General features: G+C 35.1%; 3 protein-coding genes across 5 annotated transcripts in view; 1 reads left to right on the top strand and 2 right to left on the bottom strand.

The window, feature by feature from the left end:
- Positions 1-25,908, top strand: part of LOC144444650 (prolactin-releasing peptide receptor-like) — a 78,930-nt gene that overhangs the window by 9,652 nt on the left and 43,370 nt on the right. Inside the window, exon 1 of one of the 3 annotated variants that reach the window (XM_078134146.1) lies at positions 22,202-22,246. The exons of the other annotated variants lie outside the window; for them this stretch is intronic. The gene's annotated coding sequence lies outside the window, so the exon portion shown is untranslated. Of the gene's footprint in view, positions 1-22,201; positions 22,247-25,908 lie in introns of those variants that run through there. 3 annotated transcript variants of the gene reach the window in all.
- On the bottom strand, positions 15,971-17,146 carry LOC144444347 (uncharacterized). Its single transcript, XM_078133760.1, has one exon. The coding sequence runs from the start codon at positions 17,144-17,146 to the stop codon at positions 15,971-15,973; it is 1,176 nt and encodes a 391-aa protein (XP_077989886.1).
- On the bottom strand, positions 17,199-19,271 carry LOC144444346 (uncharacterized). The gene is made up of 2 exons (XM_078133759.1): positions 19,134-19,271; positions 17,199-19,055 (listed from the first exon to the last, which is right to left on the bottom strand). Exons 1-2 carry the CDS (start codon positions 19,269-19,271, stop codon positions 17,199-17,201), a joined length of 1,995 nt encoding a protein of 664 aa, XP_077989885.1.

The following is a 25,908-nucleotide window of genomic DNA, read 5'->3' as shown; positions in this document are numbered from 1 at the left end:
GAGTATAAGTGTTATTACTAAAAAGGGGTTTAAACTTCACTTTTCTATGATGTTTTCGCTTTTAACAATTTTAATTTGATTCATGTGTGGTTTCTGATCTCGCAAAAGCCAACCTTAATTCTGAAGGATATTAACGAGACAAAGACATGAATTACATTGTGTAAAGTTGGTTCAGCACCAAAACGAAAAAAGAACTGTTTGTGTATCAAAAAGAATCGACTTTACATATACTACTGATCTTACGTCGATCGATCTCTAATGTTAACATTAATTCTCCACGCAGATCACACTCAGGCCACAAATTCCTTTCGCGTTAAATATGCATCGAACGTTTTGGTAACGCTACACTACATTCAATATTCATGGTTAACTTAAAACCATTTTAGAAGTCGCTACGGAGCGGATGGATGCTCCGTGTCTAGGCCATTGTACTGCCCAGCCATCATTTGTTGACACTGATGAACTGTGTTTTCTATTTAATAACGTTTTTATTGGGTTTATTACAAAAATACAACTCTTTTCATCCCATTGGAAGGAAATCTTTTATATTTTTTATTTGAAAGCTTTTCTTAAGTTATCAATTTCAAAAACTGTCATCGTTTCTTTATATGAGCATTTAATTTACCCTTTCTAACCGCAATATGAAACTCTATGTCACTCTTTTGTAAGTATTTTTTTATGCCTTCAAATTTTTGTTTTCTAAATTTTGAAATATAAATATAATGCTTAGCAACAAGAGTAACAAACTTCAATAAAATAATGACGGATGTTCATCACCCAGGATGATTTGTCTTGCATTTGGAATATTATAAGCCCTGCTTTCCTACCCCATAACACATAAATCCATCCCACACCTCCATAACAAATTCACAAACGAAAATCAATGTTGTCATCTCAAAATAATACTATTCGCGAAATTTAAACATTGTTCTAAGTACTAATTCAGGATGACAGAGAAAATTGACAATGACCTCACTATAGTTAGCAAAGCTTTGCTTAAATATAAACCATTATAAGACATACTGTTGTAGAACAGTTACGAATATAGGAGAGTTGTGTCGTGTCATTCGTGACATTTGCTTTTGTCAATTTCTCAAAATGATATGATATTTCTCAAAAGCGTCGGTGCCATTTTCTAACAGTTTGCTCTTTCTTCTCTCATCTCACCAAAAATTGTCGTAGGTGGGGACAAATAACGGGGAAATATTGTGATTAGATTTGTCCCTGGACCATAAGGGCCGGTTGCCACAAACGTGTTTCTGTTTGTTTTTTCTCAAAAGAATATTTTAGTCATTAAGCCTTTGGCACCAACTCCTTCAAATACTGAACTATGCATCTCTTTCCCCTTTCTCTTTGAGATCATTCAATTCTGAATTGTTATTTTGAGGTTAGTTAGTGAAGGACACTTTTTTATTAGATATTACATCTATCATTTAAAACGCTGGCAGAAGCACTGATGACTCTCTGATTGATACGATATGCCGAGATGGACGTATTCATCATGTTAAAACATATCAAACGACTGCTTCGATAATAATAAGAGTATAGCTAGGGCGCCCTTCCATAAACAGCCACGCAAGGTTCAACTTTGTCACAGCAGTTCGTTGTTAAAGATGAACGTTTTTAATGGATACGTCAGCAAATGAAGGGTAACTACAAACTTCGTGCACAAGGTCGGTCAGATCAGAAGAATCAATAAGCCGTTTAATTAATTATATCTATGTCAAACGCCAAAGAGGCCTCAACGTAATCTCTTTCGCTTTCCGAAATCCTAACACATCACCATGTGTATGTATGTATGTATGTATGTATGTATGTATGTATGTATGTATGTATGTATGTATGTATGTATGTGCGCACGTACGTATGTTTGCTTGTTTGTGTAGGTGTATTTGTGTGTGCGGACGCGCAAACATAAATAAACAGGGGCGGGACCCTCTTGTTAAGAAATGTTGACAAATTAAAGTTATTCATGAATCATTTCGCGATACGAAAATGATAAATACACTTATATTGTAACCCCCAAATAGACCCACTCCGACCCCACCCCACCCAGATAAATATGACCGACCCTGAATAGGTTTCTGGTCTGTATCTAGTAACCGTAATTAGTTCAAAACCGGCAAACGCCGGGATGGACTATTATATTGATGCCCATCAATCCGTCCATCAGTGCAAGTGTACGTTGGTGCGTCCGCACATTCATGTCCACCTGTAATAAGTGTATGAGCCGATTTCAAGAAAACGTGGCAAAAAGTCAGATGTCAGATATACACTGTGTGGTGGGCATATGTACGTCATGAAAATGCATATATTGCCCACTAACCCCGGAAGCTTAATAGACAGAGACCTCATTTGAGGACCTACATCCGTATTGTCTATGATTAGCTTTCTAGATGTAATGAGATCTTGCCTTTCGACATTGACATTTTTGTTCATGGTCGTATAACCAATATTGTTCAATATATATATGTACACATATGTCAAGCAATGGTCCTTTTCAAATAAACCTGGCACAACTGTCAGATATTGTAGTCCGACTATGTACATCACTTATTTCATGACATTCGCAGAAATTACAGAATGACGGCCATATTTTTTAAAATAAAAATTCAGAATATGAATGAGTAGACTGAAATGTTGGAACCAGTAAATCTTCGCCGTGGATTTATCACTATAGAGAAAGAATGTTGCAATAACTATAGACTAATTGATAGGCACACAGATCCTCACTGAGTGGTGTTTTCAAAGGAAGAATATTGACGGTTTAGATGTATACTGTAATTTGCAAAGTATGGTATTAATTGTAATTGTATATAACTATTAATGAATGATATAAATTAAAAGGGGATCAAAATTAATGCACACCTAAAAACATAAAGCACTATTTTATTTGGTATAAAGTACACGCGTGATGGATTGATGGTTATCACATGTTAATAACAATGTAACATTGTTTCATTGACTGTAAAGAATGATCACGATATTCACACATAACATCATTTTCAGCTGGCCACAAAAGTTCAATGCAGGAGAAACACTGGCTTCTGAGAAGTAATTAGTTATGACGTTTAGTGGAGTTTGCTCAGATCATTATTCTTAGTAATGTCCTTAAAGAACTGTTAGCTTTTTATTGATTGAAATCCAATAATATGTACCACCTGTCAGGGTATGACACACAATAACACAATACAAATATATTTCCATGGAGCAGTTTTCTACTCTAATGGATAAATTCATCTCTTGCCCCCGTACATCCTTCAATATTTAATGTAAACCTTCAACCGCTATTTCGTCTTTTCTAACACCACAGGAAATATGATTTTGATGTCTGCTATATCGACTTGTGAATATATCGATTGTCCAGATTGACATCCAGCAATGCAGACTATGGTAATTAATGCCACCGGCAGAAATACACAACAATGACAAAAACGTTTGTGAAAGATTAATTACGTACACGCATAAAGCAAGGACATTCTATACATCACAGGAAATTAAATCTCCCGTTAATTCTATCAATATTTCTGTTAACCGTTTTGAAGGCGTACTTTGCTACCATGTATAATGTATACCCAGAGTAGTCAGTGCACATCATATATCACTAATTGGAATATTACGTGTGATTGTCAGTGTTTCTAGTCTGGGCTCTTTGAGTGGTTCAACACGTGTAGTGTATGCGAATAATCTATTTTTATTCTTGAACACTAGAATACATGTATCATGTCTCTAGATAAATAATTACAGAACGTGTGGTGGGGTGACGACATAGTTTTCTTAAAAATGAATTAGTGATATTCCCTTTTCAAAATTCAACCTAAATTTAACTTTAAAATGAAACAATATATTGGTAAATTGTTAATCTCTGCATGTTAGAAGTTGTTTGAATCCTTAAGCAGTTATGAATCAAATAAAAAGCTAAGAATTAAATGACACGTTCTTATAATTTAGGACACGAATGGAAGCGTACAGACCCATCGCTATGTAACATTGAGGTTTTTTTTCGATTATTATCAATTTGGTATTAGGAGAACACACGTAGGTATTTACAATCAATTGTAAAATTTATGATAATCTTACCATCGATCATAATTATGCATGTATTCCTATTCCATCACTAGGCAAATCTGAACATGTGTGTTGACGAGTTTAACATTAAAAGAGTGACATGACGTAGTTTTACCTTATCTACATTTATAATGCTTATGAGACCCAGAAGAGTTATTTTACAGCAATAATATGTCATGTAAGCTCTCTCAAACATAGTTTGGTAAATCTGGTTCGGAAAAGGCGTGCTGTATATGCAAATAATGCATTTTGTGCTATATATACACACACTGGAATTTATGTGTGATATATTTCTTTCAATTTGGTGGCCATATTTGGTGTAACAATCCACCATTCATACAGTAGAACAAAAAAGGAATAGGTCCCTTTATTCAAGTTTATTTCCATATATCATAACCTCTTTATATCTGAGTGACTCTGACCATTGTCTTTTGAGAATATTCTTTTTAAATCAATGTTATCCATTACGTTAACCGAAGTTACACTCTGAGGAGACATAAAGTAGTAAAACTAATAAGTTGGATTAGCGATGTCATTCACAGTGAATCTCTGTCTCTGACACAGATCACATACCAAAGTCATCCAATTTTATCATAGCCGTCATTTGTTACAAACATTTAGCAGCAACCATGAACTTTAACCCTAGAACACTCCTTATCTGGGAAACTAAATACACTTACGTAATCAAATGGAATTTTGTGTCAGACACAAAATATAAGTCAACTCTGTACTCCCATTTTAGCTGACCAAAACTTAACTCCATCCAGATCGACAGTAACTGTTCATATTCGGGTTTTTTATGTTAGGAAACACTAGTCAACTCGGAGTCGAGAGCGAAGTGAGAACCCCCTTTGTTGTAACAATGTCTGCTTATTAATAACATTTTATATGTGTAGTTGTGTTGTTTGTTTTACTTCTGGGATACTGATTCCCACTTCCGCTCTTGATACGTGATTTAGTCGTGTATAATGAAAGCAAGCAAGGGGAAGGATTTGAATTCCGTTTTTATGACACTAAAGCAAATAACGATTAGTTTTCGAGTTCTCATTTAATGAAATGTAATTAAACGTAAATCGGAATTCACACTGTCACAGACAGATACAAATTTCAAATGCCACCTACTTCGAAAAGTATTAGCACATGGTGAGACTGTTGACAAAGTAGATATATTGGCGGGAAGCGGTGTCACCGCCAAATGACCCCCTAAAAAGAAAACACAGTGCAAACATTATGAGGAAATCATAAATCAGGTTTATAGAATATGGGCCACTGAAACAAAAGTCTTTTGCTGCTGCCGTCTTTCAAGGAACCACAGGTCCATTCTCAGTTAAAGTGAATACAGCTATTAGAAATACTTGTCGCAATTTTCAAAAAGTATGGCCGCCGAATAATAATATGTGGTTGTTTTGAAAAATAAGAAATTGTATTGACAACTGAACTGTGAACCCCCACATTTCTTCTATAGTAAACAAAAAGTACAAGCTGTCATATATTGCAAAATGTGGAAAGAGTTTTTCAGGGGAAATTGGTTTCTGAATTGAATGAATCCTTTTTATTCATGTTGGGGTGAATAAAGCCAGTTATTGATTATTATTTATTGAATGAGGCTGGTGAAACATATAACAATTATTGTCGTGACTGGCTTCAAATATATTAGGACTTACTCGAAAATCTGAATATTTCGATCAATATAAAATACATTAAAACATACCCTTTTTTCAATTTATTTTCAGATCTGCGGTCACCGTAAATATACATTAAATAAAGTCAAAATAATGGCAAAATGTGGGTTATTTTAGTATCCAATAATGCCGCCGAATTATTTGTTTTCTCTTAGGGGAAAAGAAAGCCTTGACGTTTCCCTTGGAAAAAAGACGGCGAGTTTTATTATTTCAAAATGGTCAGGAATAAGCTTTAAGTTTGGAGAGAATTGAAGAAGTTTTATTTTCAGAGAAAGTTGTCCCTAAGGTGCATTGTACAGTAAATGCAAAATCAATAATGCACCTGTCACTGTAAACTTGTTATACAGAAATTATCGACAAAGCAATTCAAAAAATTCCTTTTTATGCCAATATAAAAACCATCATAACGTGCGCCAAAGGTATCTTAGTTTGCAATTATATATGCGCTATAGGGTAGAATTAAAATATGGCAGTTTTTGTTTAACAATTTTCAAAGTTACAGATTTAATAACATGCATTCTGTCAGTAGCTATATAAAAGAAGAGGGCATACTCATGATGAGGTGACTATTACTTCAGCAAATCAATTGAATTTGAGTTCTACATGTGTATATAACATTCGTGTCAACAATTAGATTACATTTAGGCATTTTTTGCAGTACGAACATTCAAAAGATTGCTTCACACGGTAGTTTGATCACAAATGTAGAAATTTGTAAAACTGTATTCTCCACCACACGTTTCATTGGAAAAGAGCTATTAAAGTGTTGGCATGTAGTATGTACCATCTGATGATAGTGTTTAGATAAGAAAGAGTAATAATTGCAGACCCACGTAGCCACTCGAAAGACCAGATTTGCAGCGAATCGTCTGGACACATAATCACCCACTCGAGCTCAACCATAAACTTGTACTCATTTGCATACAACCCATTGATAACACAAAGCTTTCGAACTGCAACATTTGAAGTAACACGATTTGTTCCCGCTTAAACATGTATGATCATGATACGTGTCATGTCAACAATGACCTCAAAATGACCTGTTTGAAGGGCTAAAAATGAAATAAAAACGTCATGTGTTTGCCGAATCGTACGTATAGTATATTGTTAGACAACCTTGCAACGAATTAAGTGTTCCGACTCAGTGGAAGTATCCATTCCTGAAGGGTTTCCCTTAACGTCGATGATGACCGCGACTAGTGGTGCCGAATATCACCTTATTTGACGCCATGTCATCGCCAATTGCGTTTTCTTATAGAGAGGTCGTGCCACTCGATCTCAACCCAATAGGGAGTTCCAACGTTAATCATCCACAATTTCCATGGAATGGTTTTATCTCGACATCAGCAACATTTGTAAATCAAAAACGCGCAAGATACTGTACAGCATTCGAAAGACTTTTTTCTAATTAAATACTGCGAACGTTTCGTTCTCAGCCTATCACGTCAAATTATAACTAATATTTATAGTGAACGAGTTTGTGTTGAAATACTCGGGGTTTGCTCTCCCAAGTGAAACATAATCCTTCAAACTCGTTTAATTTCCTGTCTATTTAATTGCCAAATCCGATCGAGCAGCCCTCACATATTGGATGTATGAAAATGTTTATGTTAGCTGAATCCCAACTTACAAACTTTACGTTTAAGTCATATTAGCTGATGTGGACGCTGTTCCAAGGGTACAATAATTATGGCAGGGGTCATTTTCTTTTAAACTTTGCACAAAATGGTTTGGTGTTTCCAGGTTTCACAGATTAGCATAATTATAGCAGAATAATATACAAAGTGTGAAAATAGATATATCTTGAAATCTAGAAATGCATCTCCAATTCATTTTGGTTACACCCGTATATGTCTGACGAAACCGTCTTGAATATATGACCATGAACATTAGGACGAGATGTCAAATAAGGGTTATTGCTTCCACAAACTTTGAACAAAGGTTGCACATTGGAAATTAATATATAAATACAGCAATACAAACACCCATATCACTATGTGTTAGTAGATGGTTCAACGCTTTAATCACTGGGTATGATTTGTACGTGTTATTTAAATGTAAACAATTACATAAACAAAAATAAACAAATACCTGTGAATGTCCGTCTACTATAGTGCCCGGCGAACAAGGCAATAAGAGAACGCTGATTTTGTTCGGCCTAGGGTGGACCGGTGGATTGGTAGAGGGAGGGCGTAAAAATATTTTTGAAATTAGAAGGGGAGTGGGGGGGGGGTCATTGTGTTTGAATTATTGGAATGAGGGGACGACATTCTGTTTTTGATTGTGATTGCAACACTGGCTGCAATTGGGACATTTTTTCGCCAAGTTATATTCGCTACACAATAGTCAAATATCCGTCAGTGACAATTATTATCCGTAGATGTTATAGTGACAATGTTATTATTTAGTTTGTCTCTATGTTGCTATACTTCACCTGCTTATACTAATAGTTTTACATGTCATGTAAGTACTGTACTGTTAAAACCTACATAAAACCCATAGGTAACTTATAAAAGGTACATAATGTTGCTGACTTGTAAGGTTGTGAAATTACTGCCTGAAAGGAGTCTAAAATTAACAACAACCTTTAGCGCTTCTAGCTGGCCACTCTAATCTATATGACCCCCATTACTAGAGGTGCACATTATCCCCCTCTCGAGCTCACCCCCTACGGTTTTATATTGCATTAGTCGTTATTACATGGTGGTGATGTCTTGTAAAATATTCTTTTTGCAAAGTATAGTCAAACCTGTATGACTCCTGTGCTGATTTCCTTTGACTATAGAAAGTGTACGTACCTGGGAATGTGATGTGTTATACACTGCATATTGCCTGGCCTTATTTGGGCACTAGTAGACGTCAAATTACCCCCCATGGTGTTCTGTAACAACTATTCATCGCGGCTGAAAACCTTTTTCATTCACATTACAGTAATTGAGGTATTAGATGTCTACCAATACCCTCATCACCAGGCAATTATCGAGTGTTAACTAGAAATAAAGCACATTTGTCGGTCAGATTCCAACCACAACTGACATTGCAAAAAGCAAATATAAGTTACCTAACTGTTCATTATCATGTCGCTTTCTTTCAATGTGTTATATTTAACGAACTGTTGTTATTTGAAAAATCACCGAGACACTACGGAGCTTTCAAATAGTGATAATTTTGATAATTTAAAGCTCATGCCACACTCTACATTCAATGGTCTTCTTTGCATATACCACAAAATATGTCTACTCACCTTAGCATTGTTATTGTCAATTAATTTCCTCTCCAATGACTGTCAAATCTGGAAAATGAAATATTATATTTATCGGTAATGATTTAATAAAAATGTCACTATCCATGCAGCGGGTATTAAGAATGTAGACGCCAGACGCCACAAAGCCGTTAAACTCGTTATCTATAGTTGAGGAGTGTATATGAGTGAGTGAGTGTATGTATGTATGTATGTACATTTGTATGTATGTATGTATGTATGTATGTATGTATGTATGTATGTATGTGTGTGTATGTATGTATGTATGTATGTATGTATGTATGTATGTATGTATGTATGTATGACTATCGGTAAGTGCGTCTAGATATTTATCTGTGTACTGTCCCCCCCCCCCCCCCATTGATGTGAAAAGAAAATACTGGATGCTATCTCCACGTCTAAAAAATTCATCGTGAATATTATGGATTAAAGAATAGACACCGATATGTAATAATATCTCCTGTTGCCTTCAATATTATATTGATGACTGACAAGCCTCGGCGCTAACAATTGTACCTTTTAAAAAGCTGTAGCATGAGATACAGATCTTCCGAAGGTATCATTATCACCTTATCTTATGCATCCTATTATCGTAACTAAATTTTTTTTTATCACTTCTCACAAGCTATCGATTTCTTCCAGTCGATTGATAATGTAGATAGATAAAAATGGCTTTAAAACAATTACCGATCGTCCGGTTGATAATTATATATTTGCTTGTTGCCATCTCTATATCTTTTACTTTTGTCTGTGTAGTCTAACTTTTATTGACAAGTAAAAAAAGTGTATTTGCTGTAAAAAGAAAATAAATTATGCAGATGGGCTAGAGCTTGCGAGAATTTTCTTCTTGTCTTGAGTGTGGTCATATTATTATTTATAACATGGGACAGTAAGATCACACAGTTACAAAATAGAAGTAAAATGAAGGCAAGCATGCATGCATCCATGCACGCACGCGCACACCCACCCACACACACCCCGAAGGACGGACGGACGGACGGACAGACAGACAGACAGACAGACAGACAGATGGACGGACAGGCAGGCAGGCAGACAGACAGACAGTTGGATAGACTACAGAAATCTGAAAGACAACTGAAGTAGAAATGACGTAAACATTTATACAGAATTTAATAAGTTACACTTATAGTCTCAACATACAATACAAACATACGATCAAAGGTATGTCATGAAAGAGACGACGAATACTATAGGGGTATGAAATATGTCATACTATCTCTACAAAGAGTTTAGTGAATCACAAGGACGCCTACGATTGATGATGTAATGCACTTGGCAATCGTGATCAAAATATGATATAAGAAATATTATATGGCAAATAATTACAAACACATGTAATGTTTATAGTTTACATTTCCTATCCATACTGTTGAAAACAAATTCAATCACTATCTAAAATGTGGTCAAAACCGAGTTTATAATAGTTTTATATTGAAATAAAACTTGATTCAATTATTGTCAAGTGGACTGGTAATGTCGAAGGATGTCTTTAATGGCATCAACAGTTATCCTCTTGGTATTGTGTAGACTTTTTAGATATTTTAGTGTATTTATTTATTTGTGTATTGTATCTGAATGCAAGGATTAAGTTCTGACAATGGCAAATGATTGGGTTTTTTTAAACGAAGTGAAAACGCATGTTTAATGTCAACAAAGGTTTTAAAAAAATAGGGTTGATGATAAATGATCCAAATTGCAGCAATTTTTTATCATAAAGCGACAGCCTTACTATGCTTGTAAATTAAAAACCGTACTCTCCGATACACCACTTCGCGGTAAGTTGAAATTTCCTTACCCACTTTCGATATGTGTTCCCGAGGCGTATACAGTATCTTTTACAGTTTTCCAAGAGTTGCGCATTAAATGGTATAAGTAGATATCAGCACTTCACGGTAGTGACGACTTCTACAGAGTATCGAGTTTCATCGTAATCTCTATCGGGCAAGTCAATCGTAAAGTACAAGGAGTCAATGATCGTACAACGGTGTACTCGATCAGCCCTCAGGAAACAAGCTACAAAGACATTGCATTCTTCATTTTCATATCTTGTTCCACTCAGGTATAATTTAACACCTGGCGCTATTAGCTGCTGGCCCCTAATGGACTTGCTTTTGTCACGGATACGTTTACACCTATATGATCACTACAGTCAATTCCTTGGTAAGAATAAAAAATGTCTTTCTTTCAGAGATAAAACACAAGTACAATTAATGACGGTAACAAGAATGGAGTACACAGACAATAAAGATATCGGATCAAGGTTAAAGGTGTTTGCTTTTATGCTTTAGACTAAAACACATGTTCATCCATCCATCCATGCATACATACATACATACATACATACATACATACATACATACATACATACATACATACATACACACACACACATCCATCCATCCATCCATCCATCCATCCATCCATCCATCCATCCATCCATACATACATACATACATACATACATACATACATACATACATACATACATACATACATACATACATACATACACACACACACACACACACACACATACATACATACATACATACATACATACATACATACATACATGTACATACATACATACATACATACATACATACATACATACATACATACATACATACATACATACATACATACGGACAGGCAGGCAGGCAGACAGGCAGACTGACAGACACATACATACATACATACATACATACATACACATATATGTATATATATATATATATATATATATATATATATATATATATATATATATATATATATATATATATATATGTGTGTGTGTGTGTGTGTGTGTGTGTGTGTAATGATCCTGAGTATCGTTTTATTCAACTACATTCCCCATGGTGTAGTACACAATAACGTCCCAAATGAGGCAGCAATATTAGCCTGTCAATGCATTCATACCAACTGGTAAGGATTCGTTCAAAGTCATGTGGTAGGAAAATCATTTGTCAGAATTGAAGATTCTGATAATCAGGTTGCTTTCATACATGTAATATTGCTCAATTCAGTGTGCTCTTATATTAAAGACCGTTATGTTTGCGTTCTTCAATTGAGATCGAATTGCTCAAAGAACCGAATCAGAAAATGCAATGTCTTTACTTGTCGGGCGATTTAGTCATGTGATTTTATTCTGGCCAACCACTGCTCTAGTTGCAATCATTGTAGCACGTCATAAAAAATGTATGTTAATGGTATTGCAGTTAACTAATAAAAAAATACAAATGCATTAGGGGAATTGTAAGTCATTGTGGGGATAAAATCATATTTAATTTGTAATACCTTGTAGGCGATTTCACAAAATGAAATATCCGTAGCTCCTTTTTTATCATTGCGCGCTATCATCAAAAGATTACGGGAAGTTGGTTTGCTGAAAAAGTTGTGATTAAGAGTGTTTTTCTTATACTCAATTAACCCTATCACCAACAGGTCTCATCATAAGGAAATGTAAAGATGCCATTCCTGAATAATTCATAGATTTCCACGCAATTTCCTTACATATTTAATAGATATAGATGCAATTTGCCTGAATATTTAATGGATAGAAACACCTGACAAGCGGATCAGGAGAAGATGACATTTATCGATCATCAAGAATTTGTTATATACAAAATGGCAGATAAAAGGCATTTCTAACAATACGAGAATACTTTGTATAAGGTTTGCTAAGTGGAAACCTTTTTGGCACTGGCCATAGCGATTTCTGGTACGAGAGGTGTAACTCAGAATTGGTCCCAAAGACGAATAATTTCTTTCAATATAATATAAAGCCGGTGCCATCAAAGTGGAGATTTTGTATATGTAAATATCAGTACCATTAACATTGGCATGTGTCTTCCTTTCAAAACACGATGTTAATCAATCGAAGAGTCACATCTCTATAATTTATTCAGATCACTGATAGTACAATGTGAAGATGATAAGATGAAATTTCAATACGGAGATTATATTGATGATAACTATATAATGCATTTACTGATATACGTTTGATAAAAGATGTACAAAGTACACCATCGCATTACTGTTTTAGTTAATAAATATGACAAAATACATCAGTTGAAACAAAGGCAACAGGTGATATAATCATTTTAAAAAGGTTTACCTGGCTGCTATCAAATGAAATGTAAAGAAACTATTAGTAAGATGAATGGTTGTAGGATACAAACTACATTCACTTCTCATGTATGTATGTATGTATGTATGTATGTATGTATGTATGTATGTATGTATGTATGTGTATGGATGCATGCATGTATGTATGTATGTATGTAACTCGGTGAGTATCAATCTGCTAAGACAGTGCTCTATACCGCAGTGGCAGAGCGCAATAGTTTTGGTAGTACTGGAACTGTTTCTTGGTTGTAACTCGGAGTTTCACACATTGCGCGATCATCAGACAACTGCTACTTATCGATTCAAAGGTACATGTATGTATGTATGTATGTATGTATGTATGTATGTATCTATGTATCTATGTCTCTCTCTCTCTCTCTCTCTCTCTCTCTCTCTCTCTCCCTCCCTCCCTCCCTCCCTCCCTCCCTCCCTCCCTCCCTCTCTCCCTCTCTCCCTCTCTCTCTCTCTCTCTCTCTCTCTCTCTCTCTCTCTCTCTCTCTCTCTCTCTCTCTCTCTCTCTCTCTCTCTCTCTCTGTATGTAACTGTGGTTTTTAAGTAAATGTAATTGTGGTAAAAGCACTGACTTGTCTACAGAATTAATCATAGCGTATATAATTACATCAAGTTTTGGTTCCACTGAACATTTGTCATTCAACAATAATCAATGAGGATGGCAACGTCGTAAATGTCAAACCGTCACGTACGCAAAAATGAAGTATGTCACACTTCGCGAACTCCTAATATGCCGTCGTTTAGATTCCAATGGAAAATTAAAACGTATTCAAATTATAGTTAATGAAAACTACAAACAGTGTTAATCGATAATATAAACATCGCATTAATTCTTCATGTAAGAAAATATCACATCTGGTCAATATTTTGTGTTAATTGTTATTTTTCTTTCAATACTGTTATATGTGTGCTACGTTTATTTCGTTGTGTTTAGCCCATAGTTAAATCTTTTTGTCACAAATTCGATAACTCCCACAATTTTTATATTTACTTACTTTACAACTTACATTTACAGTGTAAGGGAAGCTAGACGTTATTCGCGCTAACATTTACTGTGACACAGAGGCAGCCATGCTTTGAGCTCCGAGCATGCTGCTTATTGTGTTGATATAATCTTTCTATGACAACATTGATTTTTGCGTAGGTATTACATTTTATATTACTTTTGGTCAACCTATCACATTAAATCCCAACTTTCTCACGTCACGTATCTTTCATCTGTTAACAGTTAACTTGCACGCGACTTGTCATTTTGTGTTCATTTATTGCTTAATATGGCGCAAAGGAGGTCATGTATTCCCAAAATCGTACTTCATACAAAAGTACTGAAAATATATGAAAAATAATCATATCTACTTATCGATTCAAAGGTATAACTAAAAACGCTTTATCAAATGTGATCTCCATGGTGATAGAATACTACCATACCTCGACCTCATGACCTTAATAGTATGTCATGTTCAGTTTGGTTTGTTGGTTTTCACTGAAGCAGTAGCATTGCATACATGGTGAATAGTACCATCTGCTTTATTCTTTACATGAATTGATCATAGATGTGGCCTTTAAGGTCTCAGGATTTTAAAAATCAAGCAATTGTTTGTATATCACAGATATAGATGGCTTGTAAAGAATCCAATTGAGTACGTCTAGAACATAAAACATAAAGAAAGCCGTTCTTAGATTCAGAATTAAATTTAGTTGTAAGAAAACGTTTTCTGACACAGCTATAGAAAATGTTGATGGCGAACAAACAATGAACCTACGATACCCAGGTGACTCAGCTGATAATATAATGAAAATGCAAAAGTTGAGATTGAAACCGTAGTGTCTTGTGTTGTGTTCAAGGGAAGTTCAGTTATAATTACATATATCACTTTTTATCAATGAAATGAGGGGATATATCAATAGTTAATTGTAGGATAAAGAAAACTAGATTGTTAACATCAGACTCCACCACAACCCTTTCTAACTAAATTGGCCAAAATCGAAAGTGTTTCAAACAGCACAATCAAATTTAAATCAGTATTTAGTAGTATGTAGTGCTATGAATACAAAGCCAGTATAAAGAGAAAAAAAATAGTTCTTTTGTTGACTCTATTTTATTTTAGTGCCATGCACTTATATATTTTAGTGTGGCGAAAATTCTTCCATTTCTCAATTTCACAATCTTTTAGAAATATTTGCATTTAGGGTTACACAACAGATCTATTAAAAGTAAGATTGTTTGTAGGGTGAAAACTAAAATGGCTTAAAAAACACCCCCAAAGTAAAATAATTTATTGTTTTATCATCCATTGAACTAACCTATACATCTAAGTGGACACTGGTATCTACAACTGTATAATATAATACAATTTAAGGAAGAAAAGAGATTTTTCTACCATTGTGGTCACACACATTCAGACATCACTTCACAGTTAGAACCATCCTTTACACAACAACGCTGGGGTTATACTGAAGTGTGTATTTAATCGTATGAAGGAAGGAGAAACCCTATTTGAAGTTACATCTCAACATATAAATATAAGGTGTGCACAAACTGTATGTGCAGTTACTAGGAGTTCAGTGTCTTTGTTTACTGATGCTGTTCAAATATCCAAATATATATATAATAGTCTTATCCGAGTTACAGTAATATATAACAAATATGAAATAATATGAAAGTGTCTAAATCAATCAATCGATCGCGATGAATTTGCTGTAATTTAGTAATTGAATATATAATCAGTTTGATTTGCATACTTTAGGAATTAACATAATTGGCTCATCGCGACACTCCCCAGACGGGTAGAAATTAGTCCGTATTATCCACCAAGTTAATATAATGCTTCATCTTCTTCCTGGCTTCCATAGCAGCATGACGCATTGGCCTTGGTATAGATAATATATCTTTCTTCTGCAATAGATCATCTTCTTGTGTTGTAGTCTTCTGCTCAGGAACATCAGGACACTCGATGGGATATAACAACTTCAGTGGTCGATTGATAATCTTCTGAGAGGGTAGCTTTACTTTTGCTGCCCTCACCTCACCATCTCTGCTAGGGATAAGATATGTGATTTTTCCCAATTTCCAAGCACCACGTGGTAAATTGTCTTTGATAAGTACCACATCGCCAACATTTGCTTTGGTGTGAGCTTGAATTCTTTGTTCTGTCAATAAAGTTCTGGTTCTTTCTCTCAAACTTAACAAATAATCTTCTTTCCAAAGTTTCCAAAACTGGTTCAAATATCGCTGTCCTCTTTTCCATATTTGAAGTAACTTCTCTGTTGAACTTGGAGTTGTATGATAAGTATAGTCTTCACCATCATCGTCGATTACAGGAATACCAATTCTTGGATTCATTGTAAGAAAATGTGACGGTGTCAAAGTAATTCCAGAGTTTATATCATCTCCTATATACACCAGGGGTCGTGAATTTACCACTGCTGTAACTTCTACCAGTATAGTCTGTAATTGATCATAGGTTAAACATACCTTTCCAATTGACTTTCGGAGAGGTCTCTTCACCAATCCAACTAATCGTTCGTAGAAACCACCCATCCATGGAGCTAGTTCTACTATGAAGTTCCATTTGATACCTTGGTCAGCTACATAACTTTTGACATCAGGATCAACGGTCACATCTCTCCATAGTTTGTCTGCAGTAGTCTTCGCCAATTTAAATTGAGGAGCATTGTCTGAAGTCACCTCCTTTGGTGTTCCATACCTTGCAATAAATCTTCGTAGACATAAAAGGAATTGGTCAGTCGACAAGTCTCTAATTATTTCCATGTGAATTGCTCTGACTGCCAAACAAGTAAACAGACATATCCACACTTTACATATTTCTGTGTTGTCCTTGATATACATTGGCCCAAGGTAGTCAAGTCCCGTGTAAGTAAATGGTGTTGACTGTGAAACTCTAGTTCTTGGCCAAGGAGGCATTGCTGGCATCTTAAATGGTCCACCTTCAGCTTTATTACAAACCATGCACTTTTGAAGGATTCTTCTTACCTCAGAGCGTCCGTGTGGAATCCAGTATTCATTGCGTGTTGCCCATGGGTAGAATCAGCATGCTAGGCTCACTTGAGTTGCTTGCTTCACCACTTGTTCGACCAGCCAATAGCCAACCAAGTCTTGATCCAAGGAGATGTAGACCAGCATGAACCTTTATCTTCTCTGGAAGAATCAAATCTAGATAATAGTCATTCCCTATCAGTAGCTCTATAGTTGACGTCTCAACCTTTGTAGGTATATCATCGGCTAGAGGGATACCTCTCCAAAGGAAACCCCAGTTTGTACACGTCTCAATACTTAATGGCATTCTGTGTATTGTTCCCGTTATCTTGGGTACTATATTAACAGTCATAGTTAGAAATGTTCCATCTCTTAGTTTAAGTTGTAGTTTAGTAAGTGAGGTCTTCACTATCTTCGCCTTGTCACTACCAAATGTAACTATGGGTATTTCTTCAATTCTATCTGGCTTTAAATTTAACTGTCTTGCCAAAGTTTCTGTGATATAAGATCTGTGACTACCAGTATCTAACAGTAATCTAACGTTCTTAGAGTCTCGTGGAGAATTTGGTTTTCTGATACGTGCCGTTGCTGTCTGCATCAAGACCACTTCTCCTGCTGCCATCAGTGCCCTTTCTTGTCTAGGTTCGCCATCATCCAAAGTCGGTTCTGCTATGAGACGAGATGATTCTCTTTTACCTGTTGAAAATCTTAATGGGCATAGACTTCGATGATGATTTCTTCTTTGATGACAATGTCTACAGGCTTTATCTACTCTACAGTCTCTGATCATATGTCCTTTCTTCAGGCAAATATAACAACTTCCCTTTATTTTCTCCTTTCTATCTTCTACCGTGGGGTATTCTTGACACTCATCGCTCCAGTGAGCTTTATTACAGAATCGACATACCTTCTTAGGAGCTTGCTTATACCTTGATTCTTGTTCTGCACCAACTACCAATGCTTCAGTTGAAGTTCTCAAATGTCTGCTGTACGGTTTGGTACCATAATGTGTTACATTCGTTGACTTTCTTTCATACGTACCAGGGGTAGCTGCAGCAGTTGACTGGCGTTCAGCGGATTCTCGGGCTGTAATGTACAACTCAAACAGTTTTCTTAACTTCATTACTGTCCACCTACTATCTGCACCTTTCTGCATCTCTAACTGTAAAAGTACTTCCTTGGGTAGTTTTGATGTAATCATTGAAATGAAAATTTCCTGATTTACGTTTTGACCAAGGGCTTCTAAACTTCTCAAGTGTCTCTCTAGTGCATCATGTAAGGAACGTAATCTAGTCAACTGGTTCGGAGATGGAGATAGATCCATTAAGCTTGTATAATGAGTATTAATTACTGTTTGTTCATCCCCAAATCTTTCTTTAAGAATAGTGACCGCTATCTCGTAGTTTTCATTCGAAAGAGTTAATCCAGACAATGAGTTCAATGCTTCACCGGTGAGTTTACTTCTCAGGTAGTTGAACTTATCAATCGGTGAAAGGCTAGTATTGTAATGTACAGCTGATGCAAAGGAGTCCCAAAATTCAATCCATTTTAGTATATCCCCATTAAATGACGTTATTTCGAGTTTGGGAAGTTTCACGTTTGCTGAATTACTACTGGGAGAATGTTGACTTGTATGGTGTGGTGACAAATTTGCTTGTTGCTGAGCTTCAAGAAGTAGTTTAGTTTGTGTCTGCATTTGAGTTTGAAGTTCAAACATAGATTGCAATTGTTTAGTGATACCTGGCTGGCATTCTTCCTTTCTTTCTTGTAACTGTCTTTCAAATGCCGACAATTCACCCAAACATTCTGATATTTCTGCTATCATTACACTAGTTCTAGTTTCTTCTTCTTCTTCAAAACCCCCTTTTTCCTCTTCAGATCCCTTATCTTCAATAAGTAGTGACAATTTTTCATTTGTTTCTTCAAATTTCTCTAAGTAATCTTTTATTTTCATAGTTACTGCATTGACTTTCCATAGTGTCCCCTTTAATTCATCATCGGGCACATATCGCTTCAGAAGGGCATCTGCTTTATCTGTTTCCTTCCCAAGTAAGTTTCTGTATCTGGTTCTCAGTCCCTTCATATATGAGAGTGACATCTTGTCCCCGGGGAGTAGAGTTTGTAGAAATTCAGTACTCACCAAGATTCTTGGAGTTCACTCACCAGTCTATGCAAAGCTTGTCTACTAGTTTTCTTTACACAGCGTCTTCTAGGCGAGTATCTTCTTCGAGAGCTTCTTCTTCTCAGCTGCACCAGTCAGTATCTTCTGGGAGAGCTTCTTCTAGGCTGGCATCAGTCAGCGTCTTCTGGGAGAGTTTCTTCTAGGCTGGCATCAGTCAGTGTCTTCTGGGAGAGTTTCTTCTAGGCTGGCATCAGTCAGTGTCTTCTGGAAGAGCTTCTTCGAGGTGACCTTTGAACTTCTCAGCTTCCAACATAATTGGCTCATCGCGACAACCATGGTGTCATTACAACAAATGTGTCAAAAGCCTTTACATAATTATGTTTTAAATAGGACTATCGTGATTTTTGTTTTAAATGAGTGCCATATGATCGGATTCTGTACCCTATTATGTGTATGTATGTGTGTTAAAAGTGGTTACTGAGCGGATTAGTAACATATTTTGATATGCGTCAGCTTGAAATAAATAAATCACTCAATCTGACGTACTCCAACCATTTAACATATGAAGCATTATTTTCCTTAATGGTCGTTGTCCTTTTGAACTAGTAAACTAAAAGAACCTCGAGTGTCATTCATCTTGTTTTCAAGGAAATCATCAATGCAGTCATTTTTTTCCATATCGTTAATACAATATGTATTCAGCGGCCATACTGGATTCTAAAATGGCTACATTTTAATACAATTTTGACTTCTTCTTTTTTTCAAAAATGTGTACGGTGACCTCAATATTGTTCTTGATTTCACTGAAAAATATTTTTTTATTGAGGAAACAGCAAAAAAATCAAAGTATCGTATATTATGTTAGCAAAAAGTGTAAAACTGAAAAAGGGTCCTATTGTGATTAGGCGTAAAATAAAATAATTGTTTGGTTCCGGTTACCCAACCCCACCTAGCTTTTCACTGCCAACCCTAAACCTTTTTTTTTACGTACTCGAGAAAAAAATAATAACATCGCAAAAACTTTGAAGTCTCACGAGAAATAGTGGATGCGGAAACTGACACCAACTTACATGTGCAAAAAGATAAAATAAAACTGTTCTTCCCATCGCGATCTGTAATGGCTGTACATCTGATAGGAAGAACTAAACAACACAGAGACCATTTGGAAAACAATGGAACACGTGAACTAGACACTCACACAGGGAAAACATAAAATAAAAAATCTACCTACCCTACCTATTCTAAAATTTGAACCACACATTTTTTTAGTGGGTCGTATTGTGAATAACTTAAATTCACAATTACACACTTCGCATATCGACTGCCATCATTATTAATATGGTGTAATGAAATTACACATTCCATCAAGGGAACGCTTGATGCATCTGTGTAATCATTTTTATGTACCTAGAGTAATTAAAACGTAAAATAACTATCATTTTAAATAAAGAGAAATTGATTATATGAATGTGTTTTTTTTTTGCATCGAATATTACACTATTAATCTAAGCGCCATATAGTTTCTCATTAAAACCGAGAAATAGCTAAGCTCTTTATTGAGGAACATTCATCATGGTGTTTATATCAGTAGATTGTTTATGTCTCATTTAACTAGTTTTACTTTATTAGTTTTTTACTTAATGCTGTATAATACAATAGGGAAAGTAACACACATGCGTCACAAACTCTAATATGTGTATGCTGTAAGGGATTATTTATCTGTACATTTTTATTTTTTATTTACCCAGTAAAATGATAAATTATTCGAGAAATAGTAAAATAAGCTAATTTAAGACATATATGTTTAAATCCCGTCAATTATCGTTGCTTAATTATGTGTGATATATTTGATTCTACGCAGTTAAGGGAATAATATGAATTTTATGGGTTAATCTTCATATATGTATTAGTCTCCACAGCTTAAACGTATATTAATAAATCAGGTATATCAATAAAATATTTTGGAAAACCCAGACCTGGTATTTTGACATAAGACAAAAAACGATTCGATAACTTAATTTAATACAACAAAAGAGCCGCCAGAAACTCCCAGATGAGCTATTAATTGTGCTAGCAATGTCAGTATACAACTTTTATTGTTTCCTAATTCCATAGGCAAATATATCTGAATGTTAATAAACATACTTAATCATACCATGCCCCAACATTCAAACATCAATAATCTTCGTTTGCCAAATAAAACCCTCGCAGTATTTTTACTAATTAGCATTTTCATGTCTTTAGGTTAACATACAAGTGTTTAAAATAATCTAATTTTCATAATTTATATACATGTATCTGGTTCTATATATTTATGACTTGTTTGTGACATCACAATATAGAAAATATAATACGATGGGGAAAAAATTAACGGAAGGCCTTTTGTGATTGCTGATATTGATTTACCGTAATTTGAATATCTATCAAAAGTAGTCTGATCGTCCAAGCGTACGAGGAAGTCACAATGTGAGGAAGTCATAATGTGAGAAAACGTCACGGCGACCTTGGATATGATGGCAATAAATTAATTTGAAAGTATGCTATAAACATAATTAATCTAAAATAATTATATCATATATGCTTCTTGGAAATTCTATCCCACTGTTTAACCTCCTAATGAATGATTACCCCGCAAAAACAAACCATTGACTTTCCCAGAACATGCATGACGCATATTTCTCAAGAAATGTGTCTGATATATGAACGATATAAACAAGGGTCATCTTTTAACATCGTCCATGCACCGTAATATGCATATGGGTGTCCTTGATTCTTACTCGTGGGAGTTATTAAAACATCCGATTAACACATAAGCATATTGATGACGTGAACTAAATTTTACGTCCATATAATGTTCATGATATGCAAATTAGATGTCTACATGGTTTGTTATATGAGACTATTCGCAGTCTTGTCCTTGATCAGACAACGGTGTGCAGCCTACAATTAAGGTAAGAAATACATAGAGTATATATTACACGTGTAATTTTTTTTTCCAAATTATACAACCGTGTATATAGTCGAATCGAAATCATAGGGAATTGTGTTCAATTTTCAAACATTTTGAGTACAAACACAACAAAGGACAGTTTGATGTTTTGGGATTTAGATTCACGAATCTGGAAAGCTAACTTTACGGTTCTACAGGAAAATGGGAAGGTATTAGATTATCCATTATTGGTAAGAATTTGCATGTAATATAGAGGTAGATGTTGTCTGTTATTGTTGTTTGTGCTTCTTGATATCCGTGCTTGAATTCTACTCGTGTAAGTGACATAGATGGAACTACTCTAGTCACTTACAGTAAGCAACACATACGTTCACGGTGTTGAATTCTGAATGGCAATTTACTTGTATCTAAGGCAACAGGTTATTACTCGAAGTTAATTCACCACTTTACTGAGTGATATTAAATCTCCCACTCTCATCCTAAAATGAAATGCTGGTTGGAGTAAAAGCCTATTAAAGGACAAGGTATGTCTTTTAGAAAATGGGTTTTTGATGTGAAAGCTGTGGATGTGTTACCAACTGCGTAAAATGATTGATGTCTACATGCTTGGGCTTGGAATCAACGGTTTTGTTATATCAGTGGCGGTTGAAAACATACAGTCAAGTCAATGTTAAGTCATAGACACACACACACACACACACGCACACATACATATATATATATATATATATATATATATATATATATATATATATATATATATATATATATATATATATATATATATATATATATATATATAGGGAATACGACGTGGAATTCTTATGAAATAATGACATAGCAGTCAGTTATGATTCACAATATATGAAGCTCTTCATACCTTGGAACCCGAAGTCTTGTTTGTTAAAGTTTAACATTCTAAAACTAAATAAGTTGTCTAGCTAGACTGTGGGGCAAACAGCCTAAATAGCATGTTTTAATATCGACACAGATAGAAAAGTATCTGACATTTCTATTGTACATTCATTCATAAATCCTCCGATTAATGAATCTTTTAAAATTAACTTATTAATATTTAATATGGCCTGGTGGTTGTCTTTATACAAAGAAAACAGATGAGAATGTTTATCAAGCTATATCGCCTAGCAACGGAAGATTAGTTGTGATAGAAAAACCTTCAAAATACTTCTTACAATGTATCTCCATGTTTGGGGAATACTTTGTAAAGTAAGGTACAGGTGGATGCAATATTGCACAAGGGATAATCTTCAATTAAGATTCCGGAAATTAGTTTGAAATTGTATGTAGTGAGACTTCAGTTAATCATTGACTGATAATAACTTTTAACACCACTGTTCTTATTGCAGTAATTGCGATTATTTTTTTTATTCTGTTGTATGATGATATTAGAATGCTGCATCTAAGTTCACGTCTGGCTTTATGTCAGAACAATGAATAAGTGTTAATAATATTGAAATTAAAACGACTATTGGATTATAAACCCTTTTCATATATCATACAAATGCTATGTATAAATTAATACCCATTGTCATCAACAAAATACACATTATTCCCGTGACGGTCGTTATCAGTTTTCTTCTGGCGTTTTTCCATTCCCCAATTAATCTCAAATCGATGTATTGTATTCGAATGAAACTACATCATATAGACGGTATTATTAGATTTAATAATTCATAACATTTCTTTCAGCAGTTAATGAATAAATGAGTTTTTAGAAACTTAGGCTAAGCTTGGAAGGTGTGTTATTTCAAATCGTTAAACAACTGAATGTTGAAAAGTACTTTTCTTAGATGTTTGAAAAAGGACTTGACAGCAATGTTTGGAAGGAGTTTCATGTCGGGTTTTGGAGAGGTGACCTGTTTGGGAGACGTTTCCTTTTCGAGGGTTAGTTATATTAATGTTGAGTGTTGGAGGTTGCACTTAGTTTTAGCTACTACTGCCACAGCAATAGCTACTAACTTTTTTGGAAATGAAGACAATCTAGCAACACCAAGAAACAAACCCGAAATATCCACGTTTTAACTTATCAGGGCGTTTTAATTCCAGATTCTAAGATATATTTCCACTTATTTATTCAAATGCACCTGCTTCACAAGTCAAGCCGGGTTACACACATTGCGTAGTTGTTTCTACAGTGTACATTTATCCTGCCAATAGTACCAATTAAGGTGACATGCATCTTTGTTAAATGTTATTGTTTTCGTAATAGGAAATGTTTGGTTGGAGGACTATAAAAGATTACTTTCAATGTACTTGGGATTAAACATAAACTTAGCAATTAACCTTGGAATGAGACATTAGTATCCAACGTCATGCAAGGGGAAATGTGTACCCACAGCAGTCATTCTAAATCGCTGCCAGTTACTGGAAATACATCGTCGGAGGCAGGTATATAATTGATGTTGCTATTGATTAGAAAAGAAATGAACTTGTCATATAATCTATCAGTCAACTTCAAAAGTTCTGGATACAATATTTGGACGCTGGAGGTTCTTACATCTAGTAGTTCTACACATGGGGAGTAACGGGATCATTTGATCTTCGAAGAAAGCTGAAAAACCAGAAGTATGGGTATGTCATAGACTATGGAATGTATCCATGAAATGTTGTTTCTTTATGAGTTCCTAATATGTAGATAAGGATGTGTACGTGTAGCTGGTATCAATCGGTGATAAGTTCACTGACGGTTGACAGTCGATATAAGATTGTCATTTTATCTATATCCTTTTGAAGTACCATTAATGGTGACTGTCTTGTGATTGCTAATAACGTCTATAAATTTGCTGGTTTTACTTCCTGGCAATTAAACTCATACTGGTACATACTGGTAGGGATAATGTCACAAGTGTGTGATCTATTTTTAGTTTCACTTGAGATCAATTCTAATCAAACGATTCAGGTGTATATGTCACACAGCAATGGCCAGGATGTAGGCCTGGAAGCAATTTACTTTCAGCAGAACAATAGCTCAATGGTTCCTGTACCTTTTATTTACATGGTATCAATATTTTCTGCGCGCGCACAATAATTACCTCTAAGACAGTGCTTTATTTAAACAATTACTGAGGGCAATATCAGAATTTACTGACTATTCAAAGGCAAACAGTAGCTGCACGTGCAGACAATGTATATTTAGAGACAACTAACTTTTAACCGCGATCCAAGTGATCGAAATCTGCATAGCACAAGAACATGCATTCAATTACGAATGTTTGTTTTTTTGTATCACACAGTATGTGTACATCAATTATCAGCTGTCCTGTCTTATCGTGAATGTTATTCAACATTTACGTATTATTCATAAAATGTAACATGTTTGCTATTCTTAGGCAGGACACGAATAGAAGAGAGGGCATAGCTCTATGATTATTTCTTTCGTAACTTGGGTTATAATGACCACTTTAATAGTAATACAGTACTATTAAAGTTCGGTCTTTTCTGTTCAATGTGACCTCTCAAAGGTCATCAACAGTCTATATTTCACTCTCTAGAAGTAATAGCAAATCCTTCTATTTTCAAATTGCAGCTTGTATATGTATTATGTGTCATATGTTATAATTTCTCACGTCTAGAAGCTGTGTCCAGTACAACAAACTTATCAGGCTAATCACAGTTAGCAAAGGCATGCACGTTTTATGAGAC

The sequence above is a fragment of the Glandiceps talaboti genome, chromosome 13 (genome assembly GCF_964340395.1).
Source record: "Glandiceps talaboti chromosome 13, keGlaTala1.1, whole genome shotgun sequence".
In the NCBI taxonomy this organism is placed as follows: domain Eukaryota; kingdom Metazoa; phylum Hemichordata; class Enteropneusta; family Spengelidae; genus Glandiceps; species Glandiceps talaboti.
Note: the sequence above shows the minus strand (reverse complement) of the source record. Positions and strands in the feature narration are given on the sequence as shown.

What these genes read in the sequence shown, in the direction of transcription:
- LOC144444347 (XM_078133760.1), bottom strand. Translation starts at nt 17,146, where the DNA reads ATGGTTTGTAATAAAGCTGAAGGTGGACCATTTAAGATGCCAGCAATG.
- LOC144444346 (XM_078133759.1), bottom strand. Translation starts at nt 19,271, where the DNA reads ATGTCACTCTCATATATGAAGGGACTGAGAACCAGATACAGAAACTTA. An exon ending in CACTATGGAAAGTCAATGCA is followed by an intron (nt 19,056 to 19,133) that starts GTAACTATGAAA and finishes ATTGAAGATAAG; the next exon opens with GGATCTGAAGAGGAAAAAGG.